A 21,820-nucleotide genomic window follows, 5' to 3' on the forward strand; every position below is an offset into this window, starting at 1 on the left:
AGGGGCAGGGGTGGCAAGGGTGTACTCTGAGCAGTGGCTACAGGAAGGGCTGAGCCCCGCCTAGCCTTGTCCCTGATCCAAAGGCACAGGTCATGCCACGCAGCCTGTATGGATGGTGCCGCTTCACACCCAGGAGACGCTTTCACAGAGACATTAGAGCAAATAAAACATTTATTGTTCAGATTTTTTCCACTTTTTTCTTTTTTACAAAAACATGCATACGTACACAGGGTATTGTGGGTCCTGAGGGAGTTAGACACACACACACATACACACATTCTCGCACACATTCGCGCGCGCGCACACACACACACAAACACTTCTTAGCCCCAGGTTCCGGACTCCAAAAGCCTTAAAGACTGAGGGGGACAGCCTCCCCTCCCCCACATCTGTGTCTACTCACCCACCCTCTTCCTCTCAGCCATGCTAGTCCTATGTGGGGCAAAAGTCAAGAGTTGGGGTGGGGGAGACCCCAGAAAACAGAAGGCTCATGGAGGGAGGATAGACAGTGACCAGGGATTCCCCCTGGGGGGAGGGTCATGCTGTGCTTCTGGGGAGGGGGGAGATGAAGGTTTGGCACCATGGGGTCAGGAAGCACCTGTCTACACCAGGGCACTGAGATGGTCCACAAAGGGGGGTCCCCAGCAGGGCAGTGACCAGATCGGAGGCCTGCAGGTGACTGTTCTCACAGTGACAGAGCGGCTCAGAGCCCATTGGTGCAGGGAAGCTTCTAGAGGCATTGGAGGAAACAGGTGACAGGAGGAACTCCCCTGCACTCTGGGGATCCCTTGGCTCCTCCTCTGCTCCCCCAGTCCCCCCCAAACCCAGGAAGGGCCAAGTTCACATTTCTGCGTGGAGCCTGGGGCTGTGTGCAAAGTCTAGGGTCTGCAGAGCCAAGAATAGTGGTTAAAGGTGAGCCCACCTGAGCCAGTCCTCAGTGCAGTCCTGAGGGATGGAGACCACAGCTAGAGGCCTCCACATGGGAGGGGACTCTGCTGGAGCCTGTTGCCCAGCCTGCCTCCTCTCAGGGTCTTTCTGACCCCCATCCCGGAGCTAGGGGCCTCCTCCAGCTCCCTGGGTGACTGTAAGGCAGGCTGGTCTCTGGTCCTGACTACCTGCCCACAAGATCTCTGAAGACCAGGAAACAGGGCTGGTAGCAGAGATGAAGAGAGCCGAGTCCAAAGAGAAGGCTGATGACTCTGAAGCCTAGAGATTCATCGGTTCTTCCTCTTCCACCAGCTGCTCTGAGGGCCTGGAGGACACACAAGGTTGGGATGCTGGTGGACCAGAAGCTTCACACGGGGTCTTAGTGGGGTTACCCCCACACTCCTGGTTAGGAAGCCTGAAGAGAATTAGTATGGTTGCACAGAATCAGGCTCTGGGATCTTCAAGTCAGGAGAATAGGAGAGGTTGGGGAGCTCGTGGACCCCCAAAGCTGTACCTCTGGCATTACCTGTCTTCAGTCAGGATGCCCACGGAAAGGGAAGCCAGTGCGGTCACGGCCTCCACTTCTGCATCAGCCCCTGGTACCCTGGGCCACCAGGAATCTGGACAGGAAGCCAAGCGCTGCATGCAACCCCAGTATTTACCTAGGGTAAGAAGCCAGGTCAGAAAGGTTAGAAACAACAACAACAAATCCTTTGACCCTGCATCCTACACCGGATACTGAGGCTGGAGATTCAGGCCCAGAGTCCAAGAACAGTGGGCGTGCCCTACTCTTGGGATCAGCTTTCCTCAGTGCACCCTCTCCTAGCCTGCCCCTCCCTGCCTACCGCCCTGAACAGCTGGCAGAACAGGTTTGACATTGTAATGCTGGGGAGCGGGGATGCTCCGCCATTCTGCTGTCTCATCTGCCTGAAAGACTACCTCGAGCCACTCCCATGAGTGTGGGGATGTGAGGACTAGGGGGCCTCTTTGCCCTGCACTGAGTCTGGATCAAATTTGCTCACACATTCCTGAGCCCTAGCCTCCTGGAGCACAAGGTCTCACTCACATGATCCTCACATGTGAGCTAGGTGTGGTTGTACATGCCTATAATCCTAGCGTTTGGGAGGCTGAGGCAGGAAGTTCTAAAGTTAGAGGCCAACCTGGGCTACATATTGAGTATGAAGCCAGGCAGAGTAACAAAATGAGATCCTGTGGGGCTGAGAAGGTGGCTCAGTGGTAGAGCGCTTGCCTTGCATGCATGAGGGCCTGGGTTCGATTCCTCAGCACCACATAAGCAGAAAAAAAAGCCAGAAGTGGTGCTATGGCTCAAGTGGTAGAGCGCTAGCCTTGAACTGAAGAGCTGAGGGACAGTGCCCAGGCCCAGAGTTCAGGCCCCCAGGACCAGACCCCCCCCCAAAAAAATTAGATCCTGTCTCAAAAAAATAAAATGAAAACAACTGGCTAGATGTTGGTGATTCATGCTTGTGATCCTAGCTACTCAGAAGGCTTAGATCTTTTTTTTTTTTTTTTTTTTTGCTTTTTGCTTATGTGGTGCTGAGGAATCAAACCCAGGGCCTCTGGCATGCAAGGCAAGCACTTTACCTCTGAGCCACCTTCCCAGCCCAGAAGGCTTAGATCTTAAAATCATGGTTTGAAGCCAGCCTGGGGCAGGAAAGTCCATGTGACTCTTATCTCTAATTAACCAGCAAACAGCTGGAAGTGAAGATTGGATTAAGTGGTAGAGTGCCAGCCTTGAGCAAAAAAGCTAAGGGACCAGCTGGGCAACGGTGGCTCATGCCTGTAATCCTAGCTACTCAGGAGGCTGAGATCTGAGGATAGCGGTTCAAAGTCAGCCAGGGCAGGAAAGCCCATGAGACTCTTAACTCTAATTAACCATCTGGAAGTACAGTTGTAACTCAAAGTGGTAGAACACTAGCCTTGAGGGAAAAAAAAAAGCCCAGGTCCTGAGGTCAAGCTCTATGACTAGACTGAGGATATAGCTCAAGTGGTAGAGCCCTTATCTAGCAAGCTTGGGGTCCTGAGTTCACAGAGGTCACATTCTAGAAATCACCACAACCAACAGCAATAACAAGGGTTGAGAATATAGCTCAGTGGTAGAGTGCTTGCCCGTAAGCACAAGGTCTTAGGTTTGATTCCCAGCACCACAAAAATAACTAAATAGAAGAAAGAAAGGGGAGGTAGAAGGCTTATCCCCATAGCTCATCTGGACCATGGGAACATCCTATATAGGTCTAGTTGGTCACATACACTTGATAGAGTGACCTACTTTCTTTCCGTATCTCTAGAATATATCACCAGACTTTACATAGAGCATACAACAAATACTAAGTTCAAGTTGAGATCTCAAAGTGCTTTCCAAATGTGGGCTCTTCTTTTGATCATGGGGCTTGAACTCAGGGCCTGGGTGCTATCCCTAAGCTCTTTTGCTCAAGGCTAGGGCTCTACCACTTTGAATCACAGCACCATTTCTTGTTTCCTGGTGGTTAATTAGAGATAAGAGTCTCACCAACTTTCCTTTCCCTGGCTTCAAAACATAATCCTCAGAGTACAGCCTCCTGAGTAGCTAGGATTACAGGTGTGAGCCTCCAACATCTGCCCAGAATGTGGACTCTTTTTCAGTGGACTCTTTTTCCATGGGGTATTCTAAGACACAGCCCTGCTGCAAGCACAGCGCTGGGACCAGTCCTGAAGGGAGAGACGCAAAGCAGGCCTCGTTTGCCAAAAGGCCTGAATATCAAGACCTGCCTCCAGTTCTTGCATCAAGGAGGCCCACTGTCTTATGGGACCATCTGGAAAGTTCAGAGGTTACACTTTGGGGTGGGACTGGCTCATCATTACTGCTGGGGTGACTCATGGGATCTGACTGCAAACTTAGCAGCTAGGCCCTACCCCCTGGGGACCAGTGAGCCCCTGATGTTGGTCCCCAAGTTGGGCCCAGAACTCACTGTGTACTCGGATCACAGCTTCCAGAGAGCGGATGGCATTGAGGTTGGGTTTCTGCTTCCAGCCTTCCTCTGCAAGGGGATCCACCTACAGAAAACAGCCCCTCAGTTTCTCAGGGACCCACAGGCTTCGTTCTCTCCCCTAAAAAGGCCGCAACCTTCTAGCATACATAAGCAAGAGCGACGGGCTCTGTGAGCTCAGAAAATATTGGCCATAGTAACCTTGACCTAGGAAGGCAATCTCTGGTGCCCACCGAATTTCAGTTCCCATGCCTTCCCTTCCCTTCTCCCGCTCAGGCCAAGCCAATCCCAGCCCATCTATCTGCCTGCTCTTTGGGGCAGACCTATGGGAGCCCGTCTCACCTACTGCCACAGCCGCACGGGTGGGGGCAGGGCAGCTCACCTTGTTGCCCAGAAGGGCAGCCACACAGGCTTCAGAGGCATCACAGATGGCTGTGAGGTCATGGCCACCCTCCAAGGCCAGCACCACCGCGCCTCCTGCCAAGTTCATCAGCTGCTGCGTCATGTACCCAAAGCCTAAACAGACACAAGGGGGTTAGGAGGAAAAAGCAGACCTATCCGTACCCCTATTACTTCCCCTGCTTGCTTCGTCCTCGGAAACAGTGACTTTAAGGCCATTGGATTCCATGCAAAAACCTGTCTCTGGCTCAGGGAAATTAAGGGTCTTGCCCAAATGACAGGGCTAGGTAAGACTCAAACCCAGGCATTAACTCCAGTCTGAGTGTTTTCCACTGGGGCCACCCTACCTCTTCTTTGTCTGTTCTCCTGTGGTCCAGGGAGTTTGGGGTACCCTCTGTTCTCCCTTGCCCTTCCCCCTTCAAGAGCCACCAGCCTAGTCTGAAAAATCACAGGACATGGTGGGAAATTCTAGAACAAAGCTTCTACCTACGTCCCAGGGGCCTGATTGGGCTTCTCTGGTGAACTGACTTGGTACTGAGAAAGAGGCCTGGACCTTGCCAGGCTGGGGATGCCAGAGGATTCTCACTGCGGTACTTCAGGCTTCTCATTCAGCAGTGGGCCAGCCACTGTTCCCTTCCCCTATGGATTTGGGCCATGCCTCCTCATCCTTCTGCAGGTTAGCTGTCGTTCCTGACACCTCCCCTTCAGCGGGGGCCCCCTTACATTTGGCAGAGACATGGTAGCCACCCAGCGGGGCAGGGTGACCCTCAGCAGCATCAAACCCAGCAGACACCAGGACCAGATCGGGAGAGAACTCTCGGGCGATGGGCATCACCACTAACCTGAGGGTTCCAGGAAAAAAAGGGGTCACCACATAGGGTCCAGCACAAGGCACAGAGTGGCCCAGGCATAGACCAAGGACCTCCCCCCCCCCGTGCTCCTTCCTGTCAACTTGCAGGGGAGGGGGCATCTGCTCTCAGGGCTCCAAGATGCCCCATCTCCCAGCAGGTGAGAAGATCCCTTAGACCTCCATGACCTTGGCTGCCCACCCATGTGCTCTCCTCAGAGACCAGAAACACTGAGTGCATTGGACTAAGTTGACTCTATTGTATGGGACCTGGACTAGTTGAGTCATGGGCCACCAAGCTCCACCCTCTTATCTTCCTCTTGCCAAAGCTGAGGTGCACTTTTATATTCTTTAAAGTCCTAGGCAAGGGGCGTGGATGCCAGCAACCACCAAAAGACCATCCAGGACTCTTGTACAATTAGTATTTGTGGAGACTACAGTTTGCAGATCAAATTCTAGGGTTCCCAGTCCACAGATGGAGTGCAGAGAATGGGGGTAAGGAGGAAAGGGCTCTTGAGCACAGTCTAGAGCTCCTCCTAGAGTGGTTTTTGAAGTAACTCCTCCATTTTTTTAATTGTTTTTTTGGTGCCAGTCCTAGGGAGTGAACTCAAAGCTAGCACTTTATCACTTGAGCCATAGCTCTATTTCCAACTTTTTTTGGTAGCTAATTGGAGATGAGTCTCACAGATTTTCCTGTCTGGGCTGACTTCAAACTACAATCCTCAGATCTCAGCATCCTGAGTAGCTAGGATTACAAGCATGAGTCACCATCATCTGGCTGATGGTAGGCATAATTTAAGGACAAGTTTCATTTCTCTTGCTTAAGGCCCAACTCCTCCCAGATGCTAAATACACATGGCAGCTTTGTCCACGTTATCTTGCAATCAGTCTCTTTAGCACTGCATTCCCTTCCCCCACCCCCTCCACCCCCGCTTTGGTCATGGGCCTGGGCACTGTCCCTCAGCTCTTCAGCTCAAGGCAAATGTTCTACCACTTGGGCCGCAGTACCATTTCCGATTTTCTGGTGGTTATTTGGAGACCAGAGTCTCATGGACTTTCTTTGCCCTGGCTGGCTTTCAACTGCAATCCTCAGATCTCAACTTCCTGAGTAGCTAGGATTACAGGCATAAGCCACCAGCGCCTGGCCTAGATTGGATCTTGATATCATGTGATGTTATAAAGCACATTTTGGCTTTCTCTTTTTTCCCCTAGCACTAAGGCTTGAACTCAGAGCCTCGTATTCTCAATTAACTTTTTCACTCACAGCTGGCACTCTATCACTTGAACCATAGCTCCCCTTCCCGTTGCTGATTTTTTTTTCTGATTAACTGGAGACAAAAGTCTCATTGACTTTTCTGCCCAGCCTGGCTTTGAACCACAATCCTCAGCTCTCAGCCTAAGTAGCTAGGATTACAGATGTGAGCCACCAACACCTGGCAACTTTCTTCTTCTTGTATAGGCCTTCACTTCATACTGACTACCAAGTCTAGTAACCATCTCCAACTCAGGGTGAGGGAAAGCGGGGCAGGAAGGTGTGGCCTTGCTGGATGGTCTCCTCTGGTCCCCAAGAGCACTTACCTGAAGGCAGCTAGGTACTCAGGGTCCCCCACAGGGGGATCCAGGCCCCCGGCCCAGGCCACATTGACATTGAAGCCCTCACCACTGCCAGTCCCCACCTGGAAAATAGGGTGCAAAAAGAGCATAAGGAGAGCCCCCAGAGGCCAGCACTACAGGGCCAGTACATCCAGCCTCTACACTTCCAAAGGGAAACGGAAATACCACAGAGGCAAAGTGATCTGCCTGTGATCATACAGCTGCTCACTGGGCAGGGCAGAGTGAGTGTACGGGAGAGTCAATGGGGCTGGCAGATGCAGGCTCGGCTTCATGTTACCTCATCCACGGCCCCACTGCCTGGGAAGAAGTTGCCATCATCATGGCGATGCAGGGAGATGTAGAGCACGTTAGGGTCCTGGTAGAAGGTCTGCTGGGTGCCGTTGCCATGGTGAACATCCTAGCCAGGTGGTAGGCAGGTCCAGAAGAGGATAGATAGAAGCCAGGACATATAAGAAGGGTTTCAAAGCCAGGCCTTGATGGCTCATGTCTGTAACCCTAGCTACTGCTCAGAAAGTTGAGATCTGAGGATCCTGCCTTGAAGCTAGACTGGGCAGGAAAATCTGAGAGACTCTTATCTCCAATTAACTACCCAAAAGCCAGAAGTGGAGTTGTAGCGCAAGTGGCAGCGTGCCAGCCTTGAGTGGAAAAAGCACAGGGACAGCATCTAGGTCCTGAGTTCAAGTCCCTGTACTGGCACCAAAATGCCAGGGTCGGGAGGGGGGGAGGGAGGGTGGGCTTCAAGGTCAATAACCATTGTGCATATTGTGAGGTCAGGAAACTGGGGTTCCTACAGCCATATGGTTGAGTGGTCCTAAATAATCCACTGTCTCGGGCTGGGAAGGTGGCTCAGTGGTAGAGCGCTTGCCTTGCATGCTCGAGGCCCTGGGTTCGATTCCTCAGCACCACATAAGCAAAAAAAGCAAAAAGCCGGAAGTGGCGCTGTGGCTCAAGTGGTAGAGCGCTAGCCTTGAGCTGAAGAGCTGAGGGACAGTGCCCAGGCCCAGAGTTCAGGCCCCACAACCGGACCCAAAAAAAAAAATAATCCACTGTCTCGCTATGAGCCTCATCTTCCCATATGGAAAGATACTGTCTCCTCTCTCCCCATTCAAATCTCATGTCTAGAGTCTATCTATCTATCTATCTATCTATCTATCTATCTATCTATCTATCTATCTATCTATCATCTATGTGACTATCCTTCTATCATCTATCTGACCATCTATAATCTATCTACTTCATCTATCTATCTACCTAGTTATGATAGATACAGAGTTCCTCGGTACATGGGAATGACTGTAACATGAGCTCCTAAAATATAGGCACCCCAATCTGTGAGGAGGTGAGTCACAGTGATTAGGTCACATGAGAGCAGGGGTGGGTGGGCCAGTGCCATGCGGTATCCAGAATCACACAAGTCAGGGGCACTTCTGCTACATCTTCATCATGAAGTCATGCAGATGCTCAAGAAACCAAGCTCAGCTACAGAGGGCCAGTGGCTATGTGCGGCCCAGATGCACTCCCTTCCCCCTGTCCCTGAAAGAGCTGGGCCCTGCCTTTGTCTTAAAGGATCATGCATGGGTCCAAATGTGCAAATTTTCCCCACCGATCTCAATTTGTCCTTAGAAATGTCCTTTTTACTTTGCACCAGTGGCTCATGCTGGTAATCCTAGCTACTCAGGAAGCTAAGATCTAAGGATTGCAGTTTGAAGCCAGTACCAGCAGAAAAAATCCATGAGACTCTTTTTTTTGGGGGGGTGGGGAGGGTCCGGTCGTGGGACCTGAACTCTGGGCCTGGGCGCTGTCCCTCAGCTCTTCAGCTCAAGGCTAGCGCTCTACCACTTGAGCCACAGTGCCACTTCCGGCTTTTTTCTTTTTGCTTGTGTGGTGCTGAGGAATTGAACCCAGGGCCTCAGGCATACAAGGCTAGCGCTCTACCACTTGAGCCACAGTGCTACTTCCGGCATTTTTTTTCTTTTTGCTTATATGCAAGACTCTTAATCTCTAGTTTAACTAGCAAAAAGCCGGAAGTGGAGCTGTGGCTTAAATATCAGAGTGTCACCCTTGAATGAAAAAAACTAAGGAACAATGTTCAGGCCCACAGTTTAAGTTCCAGTATTGGTACCAAAAAACAAAAAAAAAAGTATTTCATAGCTTTCAATGCAGATCAGATACCGTTTAGTAGCTAAATATTTATACTCTAGAGCTAATGGCCTGAGTTCAAATCCCAGTCTCACTCTCAAAGTAAGTGTCCATGTTATTTAATCTCCATGTTATTAGTTATTTAATCTCTCTCCTTACCTATGAAATGGGCTGCCGTCAAGTTCAGACATAAAACTGTCTCTGGATTGTTATTATAATTATTAGAATTGCTCAAAGAAGAGCCAAGACAATGAGAGCTCCTACCTACTTCAGGATTCTGCTCTGGTGAACAGCTTCCCACACCCCCTACCACTGGGCCTCCCATCAGCTCTGTGCTACACAAGAGAAAACTGAGGCACAGACCTGATAGAGGGAGCCGCATCTCTAAGACCAGCTCAGGGCTCTTTATGCATGTATTGTGTGTGTGTGTGTGTGTGTGTGTGTGTGTGTGTGTGTGTGTGTGTGTGTGTGTGTGTGTGTGTGTGTGTGTGTGTGTGTGTGTGTGTGTGTGTGTGTGTGTGTGTGTGTGTGTGTGTGTGTGTGTGTGGTGTGCCAATCCTAGGGCTTGAACTGAGGGCCTGGACACTAATCTTAAGCTATTTTGTTCAAGGCTAGCTCTCTACCACTTGAGCCACAAATCCAGCTTCCTACTTTCTAGTGGTTAATTGGAGGTAAGAGTCTCTCAGACGTTCCTGCCTGGGCTGGCTTCGAACCATGATCCTCAAATCTCAGCCTCCTGAGTAGCTAAGATTACAGGCATGAGTTACCAATGCCTAGCTCTTTGTACATTTCTGAAGGTACCAGGAAGGAGGACCTACCCAGTCTACAATGAGGATCCTGCGGGCTTTGCCCTGCTGTTGCAGCTGCCGGCAGGCGATGGCCACCGAGTTGAAGAAGCAGAAGCCCCTGAGAGAAGGAGAGAGGGGCCTGCCAGTCCATCCCTTCTCCACACCCCACCTCTGCAGTCCCTTACTCCCCCACCCAGAAGCCTCCTCAGCCTACAGAAAGGCTCTGGGGTTCCTCTCCTCCATCCCCTCATCCCTTTAAGGTCTTACATGGCTGTGGAATGATCGGCATGGTGTCCCGGGGGCCGTACCACAGCAAAACCGTTCTGGAAAGGGGAAAAAAAAATGACTGTAATCCTAGCTACTCAGGAGGCTGAGATCTGAGGATTGAGATTCAAAGCCAGCCTAAGCAGAAAAGTCCATGAGATTCTCATCTCTTAATTAACCACCAAAAAGCCAGAGGTAAAGCTATGGCTCAAGTGGTAGAATGTTCGTCTTGAGCAAAAAAACTTCAGGGAAACAAATATTGCAGTGGTACTCACTAGACACTATGTGGAAAATGAACTATACTATACAACTTGTGGGTGGGAATGGGAGGGAAACACTGGGAAAGAGGGCAGGAAGGGGTGACATAGTCCAAAAATAAATGTACTCTTTACCTGACTTATGTAACTGTAACTGCTCTGCACATCAACTTTATCACAACAATAAAAAATATTTTTAAAAAAAGCTGAGACAGCATGCAGGCACTAAGTTCGAGGCCCAGTACCAGTGTGTGCAAGTGTCCAAGTCTGTCTCCATGCTAAGTGTTCTTTGCTGGTGTGTTCTGACTGTAATCAACTTGACAATGATGACAACTACTGGCTGTTTTGTAAAATACACACACACACACACACACACACACACACACACACACACACACACACATGCGTGTGCTTGGCCCTGTGCTGATGAGCACTTTATATACTCCAGGTTTCATCATCTTCTCATCTCCAAGCTGGGGTCAGCCTGGGTGAAAAGATGTTTGGAAGATTCCATCTTAACCACAGCTCGGCCTGGTGGCACATGCCTGCCATCCCCAGTGACAAGGAAGAAGATCACAGCCCAGGTTGGGCCCAGGCAAAAAACAAGATGCTGTCTCAAAAACAAGTAATGCATACCTCTGTACAATACCTTCATACTCACAATAAAGTTATAGTTTTAAAAAAGTAACTAATGCACAAAGGGCTGGAAGCTGGGAGCCAGTGGCTCACACCTGTGATCCTATTCAGGAGGCTGAGATCTGAGGCTCTCAGCTGAAAGCCAGGCCTTGGGCAGGAAAGTCCATGAGTCTCTTATTAATTAACTACCAAATAGCCAAAAGTGGAACTGTGGCCAATCTAGCAAGTGTCAGGCCTTGGGTTTAATCCCAGTACTGGCAAAACAAAACAGAACAAAACCAAGGCTCTTCTCCAGATTACAGTGCTGTCAAGGACTCTGACACTGAGGCCACTGTACCTGCCTTGGGCCATAAGATCTTAAAAAATGGAGTCGTCAGACTCCATAAAGTGCTTAGTCCAGACCATGGCTCCAATCCACACTGCCCCTGTTGGAAGCTGACATGCCACATAGGAGCTCTGGAGACGGCAGCAATATACCTACAGCCATGCAGCATGTCTTTAATGACACTAGTAATATCTTTTCATTTTCTTGGTGGTAATGGGATTCAAACCTAGGGCCTTGAGCTTGCTAACCAAGTGCTCTACCATTTGTGTGTGTGTGTGTGTGTGTGTGTGTGTGAGAGAGAGAGAGAGAGAGAGAGAGAGAGAGAGAGAGAGAGAGAGAGACAGACAGACAGACAGACAGACAGAGACAGACAGAGAGACAGACAGAACAGAGACAGAGAGAAACAGAGACAGAGAAAGACAGAGAGAGACAAGAGACAGAGAAAGACAAAGAGAGGAAGAGGGAGAGAGAAAGAGAAAGAGAGAGAGAGACAGAGAGAGATGGTGCTGAGCTTTAACTCGGAGCCTGGGTGCTGGGTTCCTGAGCTTTTCTTTTCTTTTCTTTTTTATTGTGAAAAGACCGTACAGAGGGGTTACAATTACATGGGCAAGGTAATGAGTACATTTCTTATCAAGCATTATTGCCTCCTCCTTTGTTTCCCCTTCCCATCCCCCTCCCACACCATAGTTGTAAAGTTCATTTTCGACATAACGACTTGTACATCTCATTGTTGCAATGAGTCCACCTGTATCCCTATTTAAACAATTTGTTTTTCCCTTCCCCTCCACAAATTATACCTACATCAAATACAGTGAAAGCAGGGGTTATACCATGGGGGAGGGATATACAAAGCAACAAAGAAATCATCTTATAAATGTTAGAAACAATAGCAAGAAAGAAAAAAAACATTTGAGTCCTTATCTTGGGGTTCATTTCGCCTAGCATCAACTTATCTGACAGTTTCTGTTTGTCTCAGACATATACTAGTTATTGCAAATAAGGGAAAACATGGGGCCTATGTTTCTTTGGGCATGGCTTACTTCACTTAAGATAATTTTTTCCAAGCCTTTCCATTTCCTAACAAATGGGGCAACGTCATTCTTTCTGATGGAGGCATAGAATTCCATTGTGTATATATACCACATGTTCTTGATCCATTCATCTACTGAGGGGCATCTGGGTTGGTTCCATATCTTAGCTATAGTAAATAATGCTGCAATAAACATCGTTGTGCTGGTAGCTTTAGTATGGTCTTGTTTGTGAGCATTTGGATAAATGCCCCAAAGTGGGATTGCTGGGTTATAGGGGAGCTCCACGTGGAGTCTTTAGAAGAACCCCCATACTACTTTCGAAAGTGTTTGAACAAGTTTACACCCCCACCAACAATGCAGTAAGGTTCCCTTCTGTCCACATCCCCTCCAGCAACTCTTGTTATTAGAGTTCTTGATTATAGCCATTCTAACTGGGGTGAGGTGGTATCTCAATGTTTTTTTGATTTGCATTTCTTTTATGGCTAGGGAGGTTGAGCATTTCTTCGTGTCTATTGGCCATCCGTCTTTCCTCTTCAGAGAAGTTTCTCTGTAAGTCTTTAGCCCACTTATTTATTGGGCAGTTGTTTCTTTGAGGATTTGTTGTTCAGGGATTTAATTTTTTTAGTTCCAGGTATATTTTAGATATGAGACCCTTGTCTGTTGTATGACTAGTGAAGATCTTCTCCCAATCCGTGGGCTTTCTATTGATCTTGCTAGCTATGTCTTTTGCCATGCAGAAGCTCTGCAATTTCATGCAATCCCATTTGTCCAACCTTTACTCAAGGTTAATACTCTACCATTTGAGCAATAGCTCTACTTCTGGATTAATGGTTAACTGGAGATAAGAGTCTCATAGACTTTCCTGCCCATGTTGGCTTCGAACCTTGATTTTCAAATCTGTCTCCTGAGTAGCTAGGATTACAGGCATGAGCTACCAGCACCTGGTAGTGTTCCGCCATTTGAACCATGCCCCAGCCCTTAAATGTCTCTAAGACACCAAGTACCCAGGGGCACAGTGGCTTGACTAACCAGGTAATGCAAGCCTCAGGCTCAAACCTCACCCTAGTCCCTAGAACTCTGGATCTTCCTGTGCAAACACTGTGCAATATCGATGAGGAATGAGAGAGCTGGGCTTGGAGGTCTGGAGCCCACTGCCCTACCCTGCACTTCCTTTAGGCTTGCTTGTGATCAACGCAAACCTCTTATATGTATTTTTTTTCCTAAGATTTTTTTTCATTTGATTTCTATTTATTATCCTTATGTAGTTGTACAAAGGGGTTTCTATTCAAAATGTCAGTTAATGCATCTTGATCAATGTCACTCATTCCATCCTTCTCCCCATCTCTCCCAACCCCACCCAATCTATCTCGCTCCATTTCCACATATGTGCACTGAATATTATGACTGTATTTGCCCACCTTTTCTCTCCTTGCCTTCCCTACCTCTATTGACTTCATTTCACTCACCATTGGATGAATCCCCCCTTGCATTTCCCACACTTCAGTGAACATGCTTGTGCATATGTGCCTAGGGCCCTGTACACACACATACAGTTACAATTTCAATCTAACTTTCCACATATGAGAGACAGCATGTGTCCTGTGTACCTTTAGCTCTCGAGAAGCCACTTTGAAGGCGAGGTCGGTGACACTGCCAGCAGCCCAGCGGGCTGCATTGGAGGAATGTAGCTCGTTCCAGATGGTGTCAGTGTCCACCTGTAGGAACCAGAGTCAAGGCCGGCATCATCCAAGGCTTTGCACAGGAGCTGGTACCCAGAGCGGTGGTACCCACCCTATGGCCAGGACCCCAGGGGCAGGGAGCTGGGCAGACAGTGCTGCCTTCCCAGTGCCCCACCGCCCAAAGGCAAGGCCTCCTGTGTCCCCAATCCCAGCAGGACTTTTCCTTCCCGGTACCAGCCCATTTGTGGCCAGCACTCTGCCGGCAGCATCACACCTGCCTCCCCAGTCAGGGGAGGGGGGCATGGCGTTACCTGGGCAGGATTGGGGTTTGGGCCTGGAGAGGGGTTGTGAAGCCCCAGCTGACTCTGCTCAGGCCCTGCGGGACGGTCGGAGCTGGAGGGGCCGTCTGCACCACTGTCTTCCACTCGGGGCCCCTAGCCCAGGCTGGGAGGCCCCCCAAACCCAGTCCCTGGGCCTCAAGGCTAGGGAGGGGCCGGGGGGGCATGATGGGGAGATGGGGAGGGCGAGGCGAACCGAGAGAGGCGAGGAAGGCAGAGAGAGTCGCAAGAGGCTGGAGAGAGAGAGAGAAAGAGAAAAGGACAGAGAAGGGAGAGGAGGGAGGAGAAAACAGAAGCAACACAGTTGGAAAAACCAGAAAGTGGCAAGAAAATGGGGAGTTGTGACCTGGGCATTGATTGGCTCCCAAACAATCCCCCCTACTCCACTAGAGCTCTTATGTTTCCCTCCTGAACTCGGCCTCCATCCCCGGTGTCCACCTTGCTTGGGACCATTACAGGAACCTCTGAGGCAGAGAGGGGCAGAAAACCCACCCTGACAGAGCAGGGGTGAGTCAACCTGTAGGGCTGAGGAGAGGGGGACTGCTATGTCCAGGGCAGGAAAACCTTGGATCTTCAAGGCCACCTGGAGTACCACCACAGCCCCCATGCCAGGCAGTACAAGATCTGGGAACCAGGCAGAGGTCACCTCAATTGTGTGAGAACCCACCCCTGGGCAGAGCAACCTGGGAGCCATCATGAAATGGCCTGACTACTAGAGTCTTATAAAGGGAAATGATCTGAACCTCTGCCTTGGCTCTCCTCTTGGTGCCTCACTCAACATGTACTAAATACCTTCTTCTAAGTGTGAGGCACTGAGATCCACATTGGTTTGGGGGTGGGGGTAGGGATGGGCTTAGGATATATCTGTCCCCTAGGAGCTTTTAGCCAGCAGAGAGGCATCCTGGGAAAAATCCCTAGCCTACTACTTGATCTGGCAGAACAAAGCACACAGGCAGAAAGGGGCTGGGCCTGGGAGAACCAAAGGGAAGAAAGCCAAGAGCCCTTGGCAATGCCCACTGGGGATCCCCAGGCAGACTTACCCCAACCGCACCACAGGGCAGCATCACGAACATCTGCTGTGCTAGAAGCCCTTTGGAGAGACACCAAGGCTGAATGAATGTGGAGGCTCTTGGCCCAGCCTGACCAGGAGCAGGGAAGAGCCCTGAGAAGGAGGTCAAGTAGGGGTGTAGGGAGAGCAGGGTGTGGGGAGAGGTGGAGGAGGGGAGCAGAGGGATGAAGGCAGCAAGCTGGCGTGAAGCTGGCTGGGAGCAGCTGAGATGTGTATCCATGGAGATTCGGAGGCAAGTATCCACCCATCCCCTACCTGACAGCTTCCTGTTATCCAGTTTGAGGCGGCTGAGTGGGTTGGTGCCGTAGAGGAGCACGTGCCTCTCCGAGTGGACTGACTGTAACTCCTCCAAGGAGGCTTTGCGACCCCGGAGACACTGAGGAAGGGGCAGCTCCTGAGTCCATGATCTCGCCTGTCCTTCTATTACCTCATCCTCCCTTCTCACCTCTCCCTCACACACAGGGCCTCCCTCTCGTCACCTTAACCTCCCCGGCTCCCACTGCCGCCCACCCTGCCCTCTCACCTCACACTGGCTTCGGAGACCTCGCTCCTGCAGCCGGGACCAGATGCTCTGGATGCGGCCAGCATGCTCTGGATGTCTGCTGTTTTCTCCGCAGGAACACTGGTGCTTCAGCATTACTGAGTCGTAGACTAGCCCTGCCAGGAGCAGAGGTCACAACTGGGACCTGGGGAGACCCCCTGACCTGGCTAACACCCACAGAGACCCACCACATGGAGCCAGGTACAGCATGGCCCACACCCCTCTCTTCCCTCATGGGCCTGTAATTCCCTGACTACCCTGCAGAGCCCCAGTCCTGCGCATGCCCACATGCTTGTCCAGGTGGCCTTAGGCAGCATCCGGCTACCTTTCTGACAACACACCTCTTGTGCCCTCCAGGACTCAGACCCTAAATACAAGGCCCAACACCTGGCATGTCCTTCTGGGTGTGACCAATCCACAGGAGAGGGCAAAGAGAAACAATCCCGGGGAGATGAGAAGCCCACAATGCCACTGGGTTAGTGTGATAAGGCAAATGGAGTTCAGGAGACTGACTAGCTGGCTTTCCCAAGTGCATATAGACAATACTCAAGAGGGATAAAAATTAATTTGTTTCTTTGCTTCCCTTGTCATTAGTCCCGAAACAATATGTACAAAGCATGGCAGCTCTTTGCATAGCATTTGCATTGTAGTAGGGACTATATCCAGAGATGATTTAAGGGATACAGAAGTGGGTGCAAAGGCTAAATGTAAATACTATGGCATAGGAGCTTGAGTGTGGATTGCAAAGGCTAAATGTAAATACTATGGCATAGGAGCTTGAGTGTGGATTGCAAAGGCTAAATGTAAATACTATGGCATAGGAGCTTGAGTGTGGATTGCAAAGGCTAAATGTAAATACTATGGCATAGGAGCTTGAGTGTGGATTGCAAAGGCTAAATGTAAATACTATGGCATAGGAGCTTGAGTGTAGATTGCAAAGGCTAAATGTAAATACTATGGCATAGGAGCTTGAGGTAGGAGTGTGGCCTATAACTCCAAGGGCCTTCAGAAGGCTCAGACCATTTGAATCCAAATGCCTCTCTTATTTATTTATTTGTTTGTTTGTTTGTTTACTTTTAGTGCCACTCTTGGGGCTTGAACCCAGGACCTGAGCACTGTCCCTTAGCTTTTGTGCTCATAGTTAGCTCTCTACTGCTTGAGTCACAACACCATTTCCAGCTTTTTGGTGATTCACTAGAGATAAGAGTCTCACAGATTTCCCTGCCCAGCCTGGCTTCAAACCACAATCCCCATCTTCTAGCCTCTTTGCAAGCTAGAATTACAGGTGTGTACCTCTGGCACCCAACTATTGCCACTCTTTTTAGGAGTAACCCTTGGAGAATAATGCCAGGTATGAATAAAGACTTATGCATACAGAAATCAAAATAAGGAGAAATAAGTAACAACTTAGCCAAATAATCAAAAAATAAAATACTGTAATGAAAGACAAGAATTCAGCCAGGCAAAACGGTTCAACACTGGTAATCTGAGCTATTCAGGAGGCTGAGATCTGAGGAGCAAAGTTTGGAGCCAGCCCAGGCAGAAAAATCCATGAGACTTTATCTCTAATTGACCAGCAAAATGCTGAATTGAGACAGGTGCCAGAGGCTACTCAGGAGGCTAAGATCTGAAGCTAGCAGTTCAAAGCCAGCCCAGTCAGAAAATCTGTGACTCTTATCTCCAATAAATTACTCAGAAAAAGCCCCAAGTGGTATTGCAGCTCAAGTGGTAGAGCACTAGCCTTGAGCAAATACAGGCTCAGGGAGAGGCCTGAGTTCAGGACTGGCAAAAAAAAATGCTGAATTGGAGGTGTGACTCAAGAGGTAGAGTGCTAGCTATAAGAGAGAGGGAGGCTTTGAGTTCAAGCCCTGGAAAGAAGGAAAGGCGGGAGGAAGGAAAGGAAGGTAGAATAGAGGGAGGAAGGAACAGAGAGAAGGAAAAGGATGGAAAGAGGAAGATGAAAGAAGGAAGAAAGGGGAAATATGAGTAGAATTTAAGATAGAAACTTCTGGGTGATAGAATATTGATTGGGAACTTTTATTGGATTCTTACACATTTTTCATATTTTTTCCCTAAATTTCTAAAGTACTTCCGAGCTCTTTAGAAGCAAATTAACTGCCCCCCCTTCTCCCCCAGGTGCACACGCCCCCCCCCCCACATACACACACAGGCTGACCATAGTGGCAGGAGACTTGAATTCCTATCCTGGTCTGATTGTCAGCTGGCTATTTAGCCACATGCTTGACCCCTTTGTTAAAGAGTACCACCTGTCCATGGGCACTGAAGGCATCCCGTAATTCCCAGAAACTACTCTGGGAGGTTTAAGGCTATCCCAGGCCACACCATGTACAGACATAGATGCAGGCCTCAAGCCCTTTCCTCCTGCCTCTGCTGTGGTCTCACCTGTGGTGAAGGGCAGGGTCCTGGGGGAGGTCTCTGAGCTGGTGAGAACTCCAGCCTGACCTGCGGGCTCTGGGGTCAGCAGTGAAGCAGGTGCAGCTGGGGAAGACTGAGTCCTGGACAGGAGCCGGTGTCCTCCCTGGCCCAGAGGAAGAAGCACTGAGTCGCCGGCACTCCCCCGGGAGGGCTTCCCGGACAGCTGCTGATGTTCCCAAAGCAATGCCTACAGGAAACAGGGGCTTTCGTATCAGGTGTCCGCGATCTGTTCCACCTGCTTCTGTCCAAGTTCTTGAAAGCCTCTAGGTAAGTTAGCTTTTCTGGACAGATTTGAGGATGCACCCAAATTTTTGTGCTTTCTATCTCGGCTCTGGCTCTTTGACTCTGAGTCCCCTGACTCAGGGGCCCCCTTGAAGACATACGTCCAGATTGACTACCCCATACCTCTACAGTTTCCTGGGCTCCACTCCGATTAGGATCTACCCACCTCTAAGGACCAACTACCACATGGGGGAACATGGGGCACTGTGTGAGTTACTACACACATGTGGACAGTTAGCATATTGTTATGGAAATGTCTGTCAAATTCATACTCCAAGACCTCCAAAAGTGACCCTATTTAGAAATAATGAAAGATTCCTCATCTTTGCAGTGGTAACCAAGTTATAATGAGGTGCTTAGGGTAGGCCCTAATCCAATAAGGCTGTTGTCTTTATATACAGAGGAAATGCGTGCTAGTGGATCACACCTATAATCCTAGCTACTCAGGAGGCTGAGAACTGAGGATCATGGTTTGAAGCCAGCTTGGGCAAGAAAGTCGATGAAACTTTTATTTGGGGGGGGGGGGAGAGGGTGGTCATGGGGCTTGAACTCTGGGCCTGGGCAATGTCCCTCAGCTCTTCAGCTCAAGGCTAGAACTCTACCACTTGAGCCACAGTGCCACTTCCAATTTTTTGGTGGTTAATTGGAGATAAGAGTCTCATAGCCTTTCTTGCTCAGGCTGGCTTTGAACCACGATCCTCAGATCTCAGTCACTTGAGTAGCTAGGGTTATAGGCGTGAGCCACTGGCACTAAGCTCCATGAAACTTTTATCTCCAATTAACCACCAAAAAGCCCGAAGTAGCTGGATGTGGGTGGCTAATGCCTGTGATCCTAGCTACCCAGAAGGCTGAGATCTAAGGATCATGGTTCAAAACCAATCAAGGCAGAAAGTCTATGAGACCATCCCCAATTAACTACCAAAAAAGCCAGAAGAGCTTCGGCTCATGTGGTACAGTGCTAGTCTTGAGCAAAAAAGCTCTAGGCCCCTAGGCCCTGAGTTTAAGGACAAGAACTGGCACCAAAAAAAAAAAAAAAAAAAAAAAGTCAGAAATCAAGTTATAGCTGAAAGGGTAGAGCACCAGTCATAAGCGTGAGCAAGAGCTTGAGTTCAAGCCCCAGTACCAGCACTAAATGAATGAATGAATAAATCCAATGTAACCACATGTGATGTTATACACTTAAAATCCCAGCACTTGGAAGGCCAAAGCAGAAGGGTTATGAGGCTAGCCTGAGCTCAGAGATGCAGACAGAGGGAAGATGTAAATAGAAACAGAGAGGGGAAAAGACATCAACTTATAGACCAGGGAGATAGAATAAAAGCAACATCCCTGCCCACCCCTTAATTGCAGAGCTCAGATTCCAGAGGTGCTGTCATTCAAAGGCATGCTATCTGTATAGGCTAGGGAGCGTGCCCAGCTTTGTGAAAAGCCAACCTCATGACTGGGCAAGGAACGCTGGTTCCACCCTGCTCAGGATCTACCAGGGCAACCAGGGTCCTAGAGTTGTCTCCCTGCATTGAGGACCTGTCTTCCTCCCATCCCACCTTATGCTAAGCCTCAGGTCTTCTGACTTTACTTGCTGAGGGGCACCTGGGTATAGCCATACCTGCTGGTGCTGCTGGAGAGGAACAGGGCCTCTGCCCTCAGGCTGCCCATGGCTCGGATCCCTGAATTCCAGGTTGTCATCCACCACCTGTCCCATTCCCCCACCATCTGTCTCTAGGTCCTCCGCCGAGGGGATCTGTCGCAGTCGGGGCTTCTCACTGGGCTTGGCTGGCCTCTAGGGAGGGGAGATACCTGGCTGAGAAGCCCAGATGGAGAGAGGGGGTAGGGGAGAAGTAGGGCTGGGTAGGGAGACCCTCAACTAGAATTCCACCTTCTCTATCTTGCCCTGCAGAATCTAGCCACCCTAAGACCTTCCACCCTTCTTCTTTCAGGCCAGAGGGGCCCAGTTAAAGTACCCCTTCTGTATCTCCCCTTTCCCCTCACCTTGATCACCTGGACATCAGGTTGGAGCCGTTCCGGATGTGGCTGCAGAGGTCCCAACAATGGGTGGGCACTAGGGGGTAGGGGCTCTGAGCGGGTCCGGCCCAGTGGCCGGTGGAGGCCTGAGCCAGAAAGCCGTTCCGTTGTCAGTAAGGACTGGGCAAATTGGAAGGGCAGGGGCCCAAGCCCGGGCACTGTAAAGAATGGAGTGGGACATGATGAAGAAGCCACAGGGAACTACAGAAGAAGGACAAGGGCATAGGATGAAGGCAAAGGTGGGGATGGCAGGATGGATCCTTCCCCGCGCTTGCTAGGGTGCAGGAACCCAGCCCCTCTCTAGGGGAAGCAGTGGGACTCACTAGTTAGCAGGTGGGTGTGAGACACCGAAGGATCCAGGAGGAGAATGGGCTGCAGGCAAGAAGGCAGGGTGCCCCCAGCCTCGGGTTCCAGACCATGGTGCAGGAAGAGGGGAGCATGGGGGCTCCCCAAGACTGGACCTCGAGGGCCCAGCGTCGAATGGGTCCTGCGGTCACCATCAGCCTGGGAGAGAGGCAGGGACACATCAGTAGCAGAGAGAAAATCCCGGCAGCAGACAGGGAAGGTGATGGGACATGAAAGAGGCCGGAGGAGCTTGAAGTTGGGGAGAGGTGCCCCAGCCACTCACCCTGGCAGGGGCGGGCAGCCCCAGCGAGATTGCAGGCAGCAAGGACACTGTCGGCAAGGCGAACGGGGCCAGAGAAGTCTCCTGCAGCCGCAGCCTCTGGCCCAAGAGCGCCTGCCATGGGGAGCAGGGTCACGGGTCACCGGTCCCAGCACTATAACCCCCAGAACCCCATCCCTAGAAGACCCAGAAGGCCCTGGTAGGGGGGCTGCCCAAGCCCTACATACAGCCCCAGGCTGGTGTGGCCATTTGCTGGAATAAAGAGAACCCTGGCCCTGCACGGCCTTACCTCTGAGCCCAGGACGGGGGTGGGACCATGCTCGCTGTCATTAGGGGAGCTGCACCCCGATGCAGGTGTGCTGCTACTACTGGGGGAGGAGTCTGAGGGTTGGGGGAGAAAGGGACGCATAGTTAGGGGGCCGTGGGTGGCCAGGAGGTGCAGCCAAGCCCCCCTTGTGCAGGAAACCCAGATACAGCCCCTTGCCTACTAACCCACAGCACCTCTGCAGGGGTATTACAAGGTTTGCTTTTTTCTTTTCTTTTCTTTTCTGGGCAAATATTAGCATAGCCAACTGAGCAGGGGATTGGCTATCAGCCTTCATTTACCCCCCTGCCCC

The 21,820-nt window shown here is 50.4% G+C and overlaps 1 protein-coding gene across 12 annotated transcripts in view; it reads right to left on the reverse strand.

The window, feature by feature from the left end:
* Positions 1-153: 153 nt before the first annotated feature.
* Positions 154-21,820, reverse strand: part of Hdac7 (histone deacetylase 7) — a 48,125-nt gene continuing 26,458 nt past the window's right edge. For 6 of the 12 annotated variants that reach the window (XM_070039714.1, XM_070039643.1, XM_070039633.1 and 3 more), the window contains 19 exons: positions 21,493-21,584; positions 21,207-21,317; positions 20,902-21,082; positions 20,546-20,736; positions 20,163-20,336; positions 18,242-18,461; positions 15,821-15,954; positions 15,553-15,673; positions 15,269-15,318; positions 13,819-13,926; positions 9,966-10,021; positions 9,729-9,816; positions 7,049-7,168; positions 6,736-6,833; positions 5,034-5,152; positions 4,294-4,427; positions 3,894-3,978; positions 1,454-1,589; positions 154-1,342 (listed from right to left, as the gene is read on the reverse strand). In XM_070039714.1, coding sequence (XP_069895815.1) covers positions 1,207-1,342; positions 1,454-1,589; positions 3,894-3,978; positions 4,294-4,427; positions 5,034-5,152; positions 6,736-6,833; positions 7,049-7,168; positions 9,729-9,816; positions 9,966-10,021; positions 13,819-13,926; positions 15,269-15,318; positions 15,553-15,673; positions 15,821-15,954; positions 18,242-18,461; positions 20,163-20,336; positions 20,546-20,736; positions 20,902-21,082; positions 21,207-21,317; positions 21,493-21,584 — 2,354 coding nt within the window. In that variant the 3' untranslated portion in view covers positions 154-1,206. The remainder of the gene's footprint in view (positions 1,343-1,453; positions 1,590-3,893; positions 3,979-4,293; positions 4,428-5,033; positions 5,153-6,735; positions 6,834-7,048; positions 7,169-9,728; positions 9,817-9,965; positions 10,022-13,818; positions 13,927-15,268; positions 15,319-15,552; positions 15,674-15,820; positions 15,955-18,241; positions 18,462-20,162; positions 20,337-20,545; positions 20,737-20,901; positions 21,083-21,206; positions 21,318-21,492; positions 21,585-21,820) is intronic. The other 6 variants (XM_070039685.1, XM_070039653.1, XM_070039731.1 and 3 more) reach the window with 3 other exon arrangements.

Source organism: Dipodomys merriami, unplaced genomic scaffold (genome assembly GCF_024711535.1).
Source record: "Dipodomys merriami isolate MVZ:Mamm:240054 unplaced genomic scaffold, mDipMer1.0.p SCAF_10, whole genome shotgun sequence".
Classification (NCBI taxonomy): domain Eukaryota; kingdom Metazoa; phylum Chordata; class Mammalia; order Rodentia; family Heteromyidae; genus Dipodomys; species Dipodomys merriami.